Below are 14,633 nucleotides of genomic sequence, written 5' to 3' on the forward strand. Positions count from 1 at the left end.
CCGTATTATTTATTGCATTTGTTTCCAATTTCCAGCTCGAGCAGCGTAATATTTCCCTTTCATGCTCGCTAATCCCGAGCACAAAGCCCGACTCAATCGCAGAGTCCGACTTAATGTGTTTATAATAATTATGCAACAAATACATAAATTTCATGAAGATAAATGTTTTAGTTTTCTTTTAAATAATTTTGACTGAATTGCGAAGCTATAGAAAGCTTCTCTTGATTGCAGCTCGGTGCAGTGAGAAATTATTTATGTAGTCGATCGTTTTAAAAATTTATCCGCTTGTCTTGTTAGTCCATTCTTACTATGAATTTATTGCATTTATACATTTTTATGAAATAATTTTCTAAAAGAGTTAAAAATAAAAATTTGTGAAAGAGAATTAAAATATTGACCAAAAGTCAATACTTTTGTTTTAATTTCCTTTCAGATTTATCTTCCTGATTGTTATTATTTACTTGCTGCTAACAATTATTTAATTTTAGAAAATAGTTTATGAATTGACGAAATTAAAGTCTCATTTACTTATCAAACTCAGAGATGATTTATTTCCAAGTTTGCTAATTATAAACGTTCCTCCGCAAATCACTTGAACGTTGCTCAGGGGAGAGCAGGGGAGAGGGTGCACACTGGGAGGAGCGTCCTGCTCAAGGGGTTGGTCCGGGGGTGCGGCGTTGAAGTCTCCACCATAGCACGCGGCGGCGAAAGGGATGCTCAGCTTTGGATTTTTTTGTCAGTCGGTTGGCATGTCTCGTTCGTTCTTCGTCGACTCGCTGATTCAGCAGCAACACAGCGCACAGCAGCGGCCCCCGCGAGGCTTTGGCCTCGAGCTGCTGCCCCGTGTGCTGCCCCCCGACCCCGACAACGGCCAGTACCTGCTGTTCGCGGCCGCGGCGGCCGCGGCCGCTGCAGGGGCGCCGCCGGCGTTCTACTACCCCTCTGCAGGGCATCCCGCCTTTGCGCCCAACACTTGGTCCATGTCCTCTGCCACGCAACAGTCATCTTTGAACCCCTTCAGGTCAGTTCCTTACTCTGACTGTATTAACCATTAGTGGGAATATAAAATTATAAAAATAAATATCCCTTGAGTTTGGAAAATAATTGTTTCTTGCAGAATATTAGCAGATTTATGAATAAATTCATTGATTCGATTTCGAATTTTGCATCTCACATTCAAAGGAATTGATTTCACATTCAAAAGGAACTGATCAATTAAATTGGATAGAAAATAGAAGAAAAATGAGAGAGAAGTCGAATATTTTATAGTATAAATAAACTGGATTTCAATAATCGTTTTGTAACTGTGGAAATTTTAAAATTAAAGCGAATAATTGGTTTTATATTAATTTTTAGAAAAATATTGATTTTATTTTGTGACAAAAATCCTTAAAAAATCTATTATTTGGCTGGTACATCTCGCCTAGCATTTGAAGCTTTATGCAACCTGTCTGGTATCTGCGTCAAGAAAATTGCCTAATTCCGAAATAATCCTTTGCAAAAGAGCATGACTGTGGGAGCAGTCTAACTGAGTAAATCGCTTATATGTCTTTTGTTTACATTTCATTCTTAAACCATTAACTTACACAAAGGGTTTGTAATTTTATTTTACCTTGACAACTTTTCAAATAATTAATATCAGCATGCGCTATTATTGTACTAAAATTGTATACAATATAATACTCGTATTATTATTTATCTTTAAATTTGCCATTTTTGAGTAGTTTTTAACTTATTTATCCCAGAATACACTATTTTTTATTGTGGTTCCAGTCCTTCCATTCCTAGATTGGGTCTGCGACACACGGAACCAGGAACGCCTGCTGCTCTCAGTCCTGAATCCATTGGCACTCCAGATATTAAAACGCCTTCAACAGGTTTGTAAATTTTTCATTTATTGAAATACTCTTTGAATACTTTCACCTATAAAAACCTACTCCCTCATTAAAATTTACAAAATTTATTCAGACTGCAATCAAAGCTAATAACAAACATAATGCTAAACTTCTGCGAAAGCGTTTTTAAAAATTTTAAACTGTCATGCACAGAATCTGCGAGTGTGAGTCCAGCACCAATGTCCCCAGCGAGCAATTCCTCAAAATCGGAGCAGACGAACGACCTTGCCAGCAGCAAAAGGGTGCGAACTGCTTTTTCCAGCACTCAGCTGCTTGAGCTCGAACGCGAATTCGCAGCAAACATGTACCTGTCGAGGCTGAGACGGATAGAGATCGCCACCTGTTTACAACTGTCAGAAAAACAGGCAAGTTAAAAAATTCCATTACAAAAACTGTAAAATGCACTGATGTTTAATTATTTGAAGCACCTTTAAGCATTACGCTGATTTCTTGCCTACTTCAGGTATTTTCCATATACGTTTGGCATCCAATTTTCAAGAACACAATATTTTTTGAGTAAATCCTGATAATCTCTGATCTTTTTATTGCTATTAATATTTATTGCCAATTTTTATGAACTTATGCTTGAACTCATATGTTTTAGGTTAAAATTTGGTTTCAAAATCGCCGAGTGAAGCAGAAGAAGGACGAGAGCGGGTGCGCGTGGCCAGCGGCGGCTGGAGCCAGGACGCCAACCTGCTGCTGTCTGCGCGTTTCGTGTCCCTCAAAGGGCCACCCTGACCAGCAGATGAGCACCTCGTCCTCACCCATCGCCAAAGAGGCCAGCAAGAGAAGGGCCGATGAACAGACAGAGGAGCAGAGCGAGCCGGAAAGTCCAGTAGGCAGAAAAGCTAGGAAGATTTGGCGGCAGCACGACGAAGTGGACGAGGCCAGTTAAAAATATCAGAGTTTTTTCCAATAGATGTGTGTGCTGAAGTGATTTATTGTACAGCTAATTTTAAATAAATATAATATGTTAAAATGATTTTATCGACGCTCTTATTTTGTTTATAATACTATAGAAATGAGACGCATATTTTTAAAAAAATCAACATTTTTTAACATGAATATCATTCAAATACTCATTTGATATATTTGTTTATCATATTCCATATACAGCAGAAAATGACACCGTCTCTCGTGGTTAGAACCAGATAAAAGGAGATTTATGGAGACATCTTTTTTCTATTTAATGCTACATAACGCTACTTTAATTTAAAATGCTTGATTTAATCCTTGAGAATTATGGTGTAATTAATAACAAACTAGAAAACTGTAAAAGCTACACATATGTAAGGTGGGAAAATTTCTGTCTTTTTAATTGTTTTTAAAATTTGAATTTAATATATCTTAATTTGCTTTAATTTATTAGAGATAAAATGGTGAAGTATGTTCTGAAATGCGGCTGGGAGGATGTTCAAATTATAACTAAAAGAATACTTGCGAGTAAATTTAGAAATATAGCGAACAGAATGTCTGGAAATTTGAATTTTTACAGCACTTATTGTAAAGAATTTTTTAGGACAAAAACGGATTACCTTGTACGCAGATAATATTGCCATGGATGTGTTTTATTCTGAATTCTCTGCGTCGTTCCCTTTTCTGTTCATTCAAAATTTTCCTCAATAAATAGAATCTCTTGCTAATCAAGAGTATTAATTTTAACTGGTTCTTGTCTACCAGAATGATAATTGTCAGATAAAAATTAAACTACATCAGGCCCATGGAATAATTTCCATTCATATTATTTGAAAAGAAAAATCTTTTGATATAGAAAAATTAGATTCAGTTGGTTCATTTATTATATTCGTTTGATTGATGGCATTTGAAGGCAATGTTTGCATCAATGCAAAAAGCACTTCGCGCCGAGTGTGCGTTTATTGTTACAGTTTTGATGTTTTGTCGACCGCAGAAAAAACGACAAGAGCACGAGTTTCAAATAAAATTCGAACCGCTCTTGAAGAGTGTGAAAATGAAAAGCCTCGTTCTAGTAAGAGCCGCCAGCATACAAGTTTCGAGTGGCTGCGCTGACAACTGCAACATGACAGATTATGATGGATGGGCTGCAACGCCAATAGATGTTCCTGACACTTTTTCGTCGCGCGAGCATTAAACTGTACGAGGAATGAGACGAGCGACTCATTACTCGCATGTTTTGTTCGGTAATGAATAATAACAACTTCTCAAACGCTTTAAAAAGAAACGTTACTGCATGGAACTGATGATGATGTCTGATGTCAATCTCAAAATTAATGCATGTGATCCAACCCCCAGGGAAACTGTTGCACTCGGTTGTTTTCAATTTCTATTATTTAAATTTAAATTTGGATAATCTTTTTGAGAACTTCAATTCTTCAAATTTATTCGTGTTTCAATGGAAAGGCTCGTGGAATAATTAATATTCAGCCCTTTTAAACGGAGGCCTAGAGATGAGCGTTTACGAATTTTGAAAAGTTTTCAGCGGCTGTGCGAGTGGAGAACGGCTTGTAATGTGTCCTCTTTAGAATTGTCGCCCTTTGTCTCTTTGCGTGACTAATCGACAAGAGTGCCGTGCGTATTGAAAAAGCGACGGTAATAAATTCGGTAAATTCATGCACGCGAATGTTTGGGAATACAAACCTCGAAAGAGAGGCGCGTACGCGTTTGTGATGAGAGCAAAAAATAGGTGAATGCTGCAAAGCCATAACTCTAGGGAAGTGAAAAAGCTGCTCTAGATTGTAATTAACAGTTTCAGCTTGACTTTACAGAAAAATCATAAGTTTTTGATATGAATGAATAAGTGCTAGGAAACAACAAATTTTTACTCTGAAAACACCTATACTGAACTGAACACCAAACATTTTTACATTAAAATATAGCTCTTTTTGGCAAGAAATAATGGATCGAGAATAAGGAATTGCTGAATATTCCAGCTTATATTCCAAAATTCACTTGAGGAAAATTGGAATTTTAACATCAATTCACCAGAAAAATATTTCCAAATTTATAAAAAATTGAATCTTTATAGCTAGGTGAGATTTATTTTTTTCTGAATGTTTGCATGAATATTATATACAATTGTTAATTTCAAAAATAAAACAACATTTTGCGATGCGGATATGGTATCCTGTCATAAATCTTAATTCTGAAAAGGTTTAAAATTTCAATCAATGTTCGCTGCAGATTATTCGTTGCTTTTCTGACTGAGTAATTTCGACTGATAGCTCACGGCCCTCCGACTGACTGCAATAACATAAGCAGTAAATGAGCTGGTTTTCTCGTCTGCCCGAATGAGAAGCAGGATCGTTCTGCGTTTCCAACGAGTAAAGCGACGTAAAAAGGTACGGCAAGATGTATGTGTGCAGCATAATAAATAACATACACACACGAAATGACTTCAAGTGCGTGACCAATTAGAAATATTTAACCACTCTCGGCGTCTGATGCAATAATTGCAGCGCAGAGTGGAAAGAAGCGTTTTGCCCCCTCGTGCTCTTTGTTCGCGAGCAAAAGGCAATAAATAAGTGAATTAGCCGCACCCGATGACTTTGGAGAGAGTGAAAAAAAACTTTGCCTCCCCGACGAGACCGCAGCTTTCGCCTTTTTTCTGCAGCCACCATTTGATTTTTACTCTCGCAGGATGCTAATTAAATAAGGGTAATCCGATTGCACTCAGATTATAATGACCTCACCACCTTTTACGTAAAATGACGAATGCGCGCGAATGAGTTATTGGACAGGATTTTTTCATGCCAGGTACAAATTTGAAAGGGTTTCTAATTAATTTAAATGTGTACAATGTCAAATAAATGAGTTAATTATTTTATGCGGTGTTGATTGAGTGAAATTGCAAAATTATTTTAATATACATTACAATCTTATACAGTTTTCATCCCAAAAGAATAGTTGTTTTTTAAATTGTATATTTTTGTCGATATTTTAAGAGAGGTTTTTTTTTAAGAGGAACCTCTGATTAGCTCATGGTTTGAACTCCTCTGGTATGAACTGCACAAAACTGTTTGTTCCTTAAAGGCCAGGCCACAAGTGAGACTTGTCGCTTATCTAAAACCAGATGTCTTCCAAATTTGGCATGCAACGAAAAAAACTGATATACTAGATGTATATTATCGTGTACGAATGAACGTCTTTATTAATTGGGAACATTTTCCGCACTATTTTTATCTGATTAATTTTTTAATCACTTTGTATATTGCGCATTAATATATCTCTAAACTCGTATACGAAAAACTCAGGATTGAATTATGACAAACAGAACATAGGCGATTTTCTTAAGTTGAAATTTATGGTCAAACTGAACACACTATATATAATTAGATTAGATCTGTTCAGAGACCTTAATCTTTACATCAGCAGAAAGATGAAGGGAAAATAACAAAGAAATGCATGATTTAATTGAGTTGTTAAACATTTATTTCGTTTGCATACCACTTTTTTCATGTTTCACTCATTCTATTCATAATGCAATATATATGTGTGTGGCTAGTTGATAGTCATGTAGAATTTTTATTTCTCCGAGAAAACATTTTTATTTGGCATAATAATCAACATTGCTTTGAGTTTCATCAATACAACAGAAAATTTTGCAAATTTGTTATAACAATGTAATTTGAGAAGCTCACAAAATAAGCATAACTACCTTGTTCATAAAATTGCCCTCCAACTATTAGAATGGCTTTAGTTTCGTTTACCACTGAAACACAGCAAATTTTCAAATGCAATTTCTACAGTTTCGCGCTACTTGATGGAAGTGCATTAGCAATCTGGAAGTAAAAGGAAATATCATTACTGTCTGATTCGATCGATAAAATTGTGGAAGCTATAATTTGCTGTCCTTTAACTTGCCTTCAAACAATGCCATAGTCACATCTTCCTCGGCGGGGACAATTAGGAATTTCTAGCAGAGCAATGTCTATTACGCCTTTATTGATTGATCCTGTATCTAATTGTGAGTTCTCTGGTGGATCGTCTGCCACAGACGATGGCATCGTAGCACAAAGAATAAGGGAAATAGCCAGGAGGAAACAGAAGGAATTTCGGAAAAACATGACGGTTTTTTTGAAGCTGCAAAAATGCCTCCAGAGCGCACTGGCTGGCTTTAGAAAGAGGGCCACGACTGTGTTATTGGTTGGTAAAATCAGTTTATCATTTATTTGACTTGTTGCACTTTGCCATGAATGAAAGTACGAAAAAATTGCCAATCAACTGATTAAAATGTAAGCAGTTAATATTAAGCTGGAAAGGAGACTTTTATCTTGTTTACCATTATTATTATTAATTAACAGCTGAAATTGTGACTTTGCCATGACATGCATCAAATAAGATAAAATAGATAAAATAAATTAACAAAGCTCAGCCAAATAACGCGTAGCACACGGGTTTCAGGCAGAGACCAAATTAACTTAACCAACGAAATTAATGAATTTTATGTCAACATTTTCTCATTCAAATAGGCCGCGATTCTCTAAGGCCAAAGCTGTTTTTTTTGTGACACAAGTTTCAACACTGAGTTTCAAATTTGAGCCATTTGCGAGGAACATTGCACACAGGGCACTGCGTACCATTTATTCAAGTGTCAATCAAGCAGCACAAAGAACTGACTAACGGCTTACAAAGCTATTCACGGCCGCTCTCTGCTTTTCTGCTCTTTTCTCTATGGCTGCGCGACGGGTCTATTTTACTCTTCATTCTCCGCTCTATTTACTGCTTATCGTCGGAATCTCTTAACCCCTTTCTTTCATTAAATTGATAATGTCTCACGTCACTCTCAATTTGTTGCCGATTTTTTATCCATCTGCGACTCACTTGGCGCGCTAAATCAGTGTTGAAGGTTTGTAAATTATTTGCGTGGTATAAGATTAAGCCTCTTTTCCATTTTTTTCGTTTTACTCAGTTTTAATATTTGATTAATTTGATTAATATATATTCAGAGGGTTAAATAGTGTCATTTTTGATCAGCAGATTTAATTTCAATCAAGGAAGCAGACACCTTTGCAGACAAGAAAGATAAAACATGTGTCAGACAATGAAGTGTCAACGTGAGGTGAACCACGCAAAATGCGGTTCTTAAAGAACATGAATAAAAAGTGATAAAAAAATCAGTGTCCACGACTGCGGTGACGCAAATGACCCATTTTAGATAATTTTAAGATTCTGTTGACGAGTTGAAGATAAATTTCAATTGGTTCAAATCAATTGTGTGAATAGAGCAGCGCTTTAAATTAATAATGCAACTTTTCACTGCTTAAATTCTTAGCAATTGAAGTCTACTTTGATCAAATCTTATATTTTTGTTTGTTAAATGTATCGACGAAAACTCTATTTCCGCTTAGTCCCCCGACACATCAATATTTTAAAGTCTCACAAAATTTTCTGGAAAATCATCCAATTTTATTTGGACAGCTATATTTTGCTCCAAAAAAGTAACACAAATAACTTTATTTGTTCGTCCTTACAAAATGTCTTACGTGTATAAATGATTTCAATTTTGATCTTCAAACGCTTTTTCTTCTCGTTTCCGAATTGAAAAGGTGTGTGGCACTGGTGGCCTCTTGCACATCATAAAAGAGGGTTACTATGGTTTTCCGACACGATCGATGATGATCATCTCGCGGATGCACCCGTGCGTGCGTGGTGGAGTACTCACTCGGAGGGTCTTCCTTTTTTTCCATCCCCACAGCGTCCCTTTTGTGCTCCTCGACGCTAACCAGGGGGTGGCGTGTATACATATTTTGTACATTCATGAAAGGCCATTATGTAATTATGCAGCTAATGGGATGAAATGGAAAACCCCTTAAACAGACACCGGCGTTCATTATTTATATACGCGCCGTACAATGCAGCAGAAGAGAGAGAGAGAGAGAGAGCTACGGTCGGCAACTTATTTTAATATACGCGCGGCGTTGAAAACGGGTTAAAGGGAGGGAATATCGTGTGTCTGATCACTCAGCCACATGATTTCTTAATGAACCCTTTTATCGCTTGTTTGATTCCGTTTATTAGCAAATTTCCTGTTTATAAATATAGCTTTCAAGTCTCAACCGAAATTTTTAGGTTTTTTACAAACGCAATGTTTTCAGCAAGTATTTCATAGTGGTTTCAAAATGGAATTTTGGGTTTGTTATCATTTACAAGGGCAAACGAGGATGATTGTCGAGCTAAAACGAGATTTTGTCACTTATTGCTCTCTTGATTGTGCTCATTGTCAGCAAATGAGCGTCAGATTCAGAGTCCTCGTCTGCAGATAATTTTTGGGGATATACGTTTGGAAATTATTTTGCGAGCAAATTACTCTGCCGATCCGTGGCCTGGGGGTTAAAACAATCATTTTCCATTTTGAGAACGGGCGAGATAATTAAATTATCTTTTCATTTTCACCTTTCACCGCCTATTTTCTAATTAAGATCCACACAGCATATATATAGCTATAGGCTCTCGAAGTTGGCAAAAATCCGCATTTTCCCGATGCACTGCACTGAAACACATGCCTATAAGGTAAATTATTAAGGTTTGATAGCCAGAAAAATTATATTATCAACTCTATTTCCACTGATTGAACAAAAATAGGATTTTTGTTAAAATTTAGTAGACTAATGTGTTTTCAACTCTCTGTCTTGACTGGCGCCAACGCAGTAACATGACCATTTTGAAGGTATCTGAAATTTGACCTAATCCGTTATTGGAAATTTTAGGACACGTGTAAATAATAAGATTTATCTCTGTCAGAGCTCGAGTGCAAACCGTGACTTTATTTGACGTGCGCCTGCTGCTGTTTTGCATTTCCAAACGAAAGCATGCACGGGAGCAAAAAAGCGAACGCACTTAAGCGGTGATTGGAGCGTAATGAAGAGCACTCGGCGTGCATTAGTCGTTTTCCGAAATTAAAAGCGCTCGTTAATTGGCCGCTCGTTCTCGTCGGAGAGTAGCAGCATATTGGTTTGCATTCCCACAGGACAAACACTACCACGCGCTTGCTTTTGTCATGTCAATGCATCTAATTCTAAACAAACAATTTGAACTAGTTGCGTGTCGTTTTCGCCAGTGACACATTTGGTTTTCTTTTTTCCATTCGATTTCGAGTGGCTGCATGTGCTTTGAATCAAATCCCCCGAGCCGCCCGGTACATGGCTGCAGGCGAGTCAGGAAAGAAAGAGTTTTTAGTAGGTTGGTAAATATAATTCGCCATTCTCCTGGCACGCACAAAGGGGGCAGTGATGCGCTCACCGGCCCCTGAGTTTCACTGTTTGCTTAGAAGGCCCCATTTATGTCGGATTAATTGCACTCAAAAGTGTACTATTATATTATTTTGTTTTTCATTGTGCGCTGCATATGCGTGGAGAGCAAACCGAGTTCGCTCTCTTTCAAACGAATGCGTGTGTATGTTTGACAAACGTGCGATTGGGAAATAATTTCGTTGCGGCAGTTAGTATAGGCTTTTCCATTACAGAATAGCTGATGAGTCTGTGAACATACCTGTTTAGGTTGCTTTGGAACGAAAAGTACATTTAAAGTGAGGTTAATGGCAGCATTCTTTGTAAGATTAAATAAATGCAAAAGGAAGCAGACAACTTTCGCAGACACGAAAGATAAAATATGTGTCAGACAATGAGTGTCAAAACGAGGTGAAAACACGCAAAATGTATGGTTCTTAAAGAACATAAATCAAAAACAGTGATAAAAAAATCAGTGTCCACGACTGCTGTGACGCAAATGACCTCTTTTAGATAATTTTAAGACTCTTTTGACGAGTCGAAGATAAATTTCAATTATGATCTCGAATTTATGCTTTCTGCAAAGAATAACCAAACAAAAAAACGTGTTTACTAAACAATGCTTTTACTTAACAAATAAAAGTATATTTCAAACAAGCCATCAAAGAGAAAATGATAAATTAATTGTAACAGTTATTAACAACAATAAGATTGTGTCAAATAAGAAAGATCTGATTTTAAAGAGGAATGATACTGCAAAAGCCTGGAAAATGCTTTTTGCCAATGCATAAACTCGTCCCTTAGGATTCAGTTAAAGCCTAAATTGACCTAGGAAGCACCGTAATTTTTCGAGAAAATTGGCTGGAAAGTTACCGTGCTTTTCAAATGGTAATGGCTGTCTCCTTACTTGAAATCCGATTTTATTTCAAAACCAAGAGTTTCCCCAATAAGTGGCATATACCGTTGGACAGATCTCGACATCTCGACGAGAGGAATCGGAATATGCCAAGAAAATATGTTCAAGCACTGTAAATTTTGGAGAAAATTTGAAAAATTTGAATTTTTATTGTAGGAAGGTCCATTTTTTATTATTGCAAATTGTTGAACAAATTGTTAATCGATAAATTGTTTATGGCATCCAACAATTTAAATAATTTTCAATTCTTGCCCATTATCATTCCACTTTAATTTGTGTATAGGACCCATTGGTGAAGGAAGAAATTAAATTGCTAGAGATGTTAAAATCAGAAATTATTGAAAGAATAATTGAGCTCACATTGTGTCAAATACGTGCATATATGTATCAATTAAAAGACTGCAGTTAACAAGCTTCTTTGTATATATTTTTGTGCTTTGATTATATTTTCCGTAATAGCAAATATACATATTCATTTTCTTATTATACAAATATTTAGTTAGTTAGGAGCAACAGCATGGAAGTAAAATATTTTTGAAATATTTCTATTACTAAAATTGCATTCCTTTGAAGGGGCGGAAAGAAATATTTCTTATATTTCTGTTGGAAAAATTCACGCTCACTTTGTTTAACACTAGTTAATACCTCTGTTTGCTCTTTAAGTAAAATTGGTAAAAATGATGATTGAGCTTGACCAAAAAACGGTAAAGCTTAAAAATGAAATGGAAATAAAGAAAATTGGTATATAACGGCAATTCAGATAATTTTTGTGGCATTCAACAAAAATTAACTTCTACGATTAGCAATTACCTTAAGAAAACCACTACATACAAAAATAATTTCTTAATCATGACTGATTTCGGCTCCTCTATTTGATTCAATGGCGTGTTTGCCTTGCGTAAGAGAGACTCCTTGTAACGAAATAGTGTTTCCAGGAACTTTTGCTGCCGTTCCTACCAAAAATTTGCAGTCCAAATTTCAAATTTTGGAAGCAAAAGAAGGATCCTGCGCATAATTCTGCAACATTCCACTTTGGGAGATTTAGGAAAATATCAAAAATTTCAATTTTACTTTCTCATAATTTCACGCCTGAGTGTGCGTGCCAAGCACAAACTGCCTCTGCATCGTATAAAAGAAACATAATAATTATCACTGCCACTCAACTTGTGTTCCTGATGATTTTTTTTTATCTAATTGCAACCATTGTGAAAAACACGTTTCCCCCTCAAAACTTTATAACCTCCTTCTACGAACTTAATACATATTGTGCATTATCGTACATTTTATTGTTCATGAATGCGTGGCGTCACAAAATCAAAACAGAGAAACTATATATAAACCCTGTCGCCACTGTTTCCAGCAAACACAAAGCAGGAAAATGGACCGTCTGTCTGGCTGCACTTACGTTGCGCTAATTTTCGTTATTGTATAATGTTTTGCGAGCTTTATGTTCTGTAACTCATGCTGATTTTTTTTCAGGCAGCTGCAGCTGAAAATGAGCATGCCCTGCGACCACAACCTTACATTCTGAACGGCACAGATGCATCGAAAGGTCAATTTCCGTGGCAAGCAATGATTCGCTCGGACTCGGAATTTATTTGCGGAGGTGCACTCATCCACGCTCGGTGGGTTCTCACTGGAGCTCAATGCTGGTCTAAGTGAGTTACGTTTTATTTAAAATGCAAAGTCACAAATACTAGTAGTTGATTTCTATCGATCGGATTAAATTATAAAAATATTGTTTATCTTTGCAGTACCTCTGATATTACCTTAATAATCGGATCTTTGGTGCAAGGAGATTTTGAAGAAGGGAGAATTGAAGTTCAAGTCTCCAAGGAAAACTATTTCGTCCATATATTATACACAAAAAATCCATACCGGAACGACTTAGCTCTTATCAAGCTTCCAATGGCTTTGAATCTGCAAAGGAACTCAAAAAATGGTAATATCTAGTTAAAATAACTCGACTCATTACAACTATATTCGAAAATTATTCATATAAGGAATTTTTGCTTTTAATTTCAAATCGGTTCCTCTGCTGGATCTTGGCCACAAAGATTACCACCAAATATTTTGATGAAAAATATTGGTCAGGAGTGTCAAAGCAATGTGAGGTATTTGAGCAGTTCGGAGATCTAATACTGGCTACCCAATGTCAGAGATGGCAAAAAAGTGGTTAGTTTAGTTACTCGAAATGCTCAAATTGCTCAACGGGCTGGGAGGCGCACCGGCGCCGACTCGCTACTTGCTGGTTTGCACCTTTCCAGAATGCGTGATTTGGCTTCACGGGACGAATGTCTAGCGTTTCAATGTAGTCCTCGGTGTGGAGGCAAGTGGCCCTTGAGTGGGCTGGGTCCCTGTGCGGCCTGGTGCGCCCATGTTATCCGTTCGCGGTGTTATTGGGACCCGGGTTTTAGCATTCGTGCTAGTACAGTGCGCGCCCTTCCCGGTCCTCCGGTCCTCGGACAGGGATAAAAAGAGCAAAAAAAAGTAAAAAATCTTTAAAAAAAATTCATCTAGCTCGAACCCAAACTCAATTAAAAGAGAGCAAATTTGAAAAAAAAAAACAATTTATTTGCAGCTACTATAGCTACGATTCGTCTTCCCAAGTTTAGTCCCCCCAAGTCCTACGTTAATATGAGTGCGATTGCCACCGGATGGGGGCGGACAGATCCTGGTAAAATATAAAATTTAGACGATTTCCACGCAACTTTGATCCGTGATGTATAATATGATAGAAGACACCACGGTGGACAGCACAATTTTGAAGTTCGTGAGCAACAATGTGACTATAAACGAGGATTGCAAAAATGTTATGGGGATCGCTAATGTCTCTTCCATCACCCACATTTGCACCACAACTTCTAATTTCACTAAAGGATTTTGCGATGTGAGTAGCTCAAATTTTTTATCCGTATGCAAAACGTAAATTTTTAAATTTTTATTTTAATAACAAAGTGTATCTTCACCATTTGATTTCCAATTTGAGATGCTATAATGGAAAATATGTATAGTGAAGTTTTAAAATATTATCTTATGCAGCCTATGCCTAAAAACTAATAATATCTATTCCCCTCAGCGTGACACAGGCGGCCCTTTGGTTGTGCTGGAAAAGGACAAAAAGTATACGCTGGTTGGAATCAGTTCATTCACCCTAGGCATAAGTTGCCTCGATGGCTATGATACCTTTACCAGAGTGTCCTACTTTCTACCCTGGATCAACTGGCATCTTGCCAACAAATAATAAACGTTTTTGCGACATGCACAAATGGCGTTAAAAAATATAGAATATTAATTTAATTACTGTAATAATTCAAGAATTCATTAAGGTATTTTTTCTGTGTGTGGTTGTAGAGAATGCGTTGTGTGAATTAAATTAGTCTGCCTTGAAACAGTGATGTTCTTTCCTTTACCTCCCTGAAAATTAGCGGTCATCCAGCAACGTGTACATTTCAAATGGCGACGAGTTCGATTAAACGAATTGTACCACCGGGATAAATAAAATAAAATGTGACAGTGGCCGTACAGCAAGGGCACGACGCGGTAGCTGATTCGAGATTTCTTTGCGCGAAAGGTGTACCGGCGGTGCGGACATAACTGGACACCAATAGGAAA

The 14,633-nt window shown here is 36.9% G+C and overlaps 3 protein-coding genes across 3 annotated transcripts in view; 2 read left to right on the top strand and 1 right to left on the bottom strand.

The window, feature by feature from the left end:
- Pgant35A (polypeptide N-acetylgalactosaminyltransferase 35A) overlaps positions 1-14,633 on the bottom strand; it is a 210,411-nt gene that overhangs the window by 111,582 nt on the left and 84,196 nt on the right. The gene's annotated exons all lie outside the window — the stretch shown is intronic.
- Positions 573-2,793, top strand: LOC135945070 (GS homeobox 1-like). Its single transcript, XM_065492473.1, has 4 exons — positions 573-1,021; positions 1,774-1,877; positions 2,049-2,260; positions 2,500-2,793. The coding sequence occupies exons 1-4, from the start codon at positions 714-716 to the stop codon at positions 2,791-2,793; spliced, it is 918 nt and encodes a 305-aa protein (XP_065348545.1). The 5' UTR covers positions 573-713.
- On the top strand, positions 12,248-14,410 carry LOC135945902 (brachyurin-like). Its single transcript, XM_065493845.1, has 6 exons — positions 12,248-12,444; positions 12,498-12,676; positions 12,773-12,960; positions 13,600-13,695; positions 13,757-13,908; positions 14,098-14,410. The coding sequence occupies exons 1-6, from the start codon at positions 12,397-12,399 to the stop codon at positions 14,260-14,262; spliced, it is 828 nt and encodes a 275-aa protein (XP_065349917.1). The 5' UTR covers positions 12,248-12,396; the 3' UTR covers positions 14,263-14,410.

The sequence above is a fragment of the Cloeon dipterum genome, chromosome X (genome assembly GCF_949628265.1).
Source record: "Cloeon dipterum chromosome X, ieCloDipt1.1, whole genome shotgun sequence".
Lineage (NCBI taxonomy): Eukaryota > Metazoa > Arthropoda > Insecta > Ephemeroptera > Baetidae > Cloeon > Cloeon dipterum.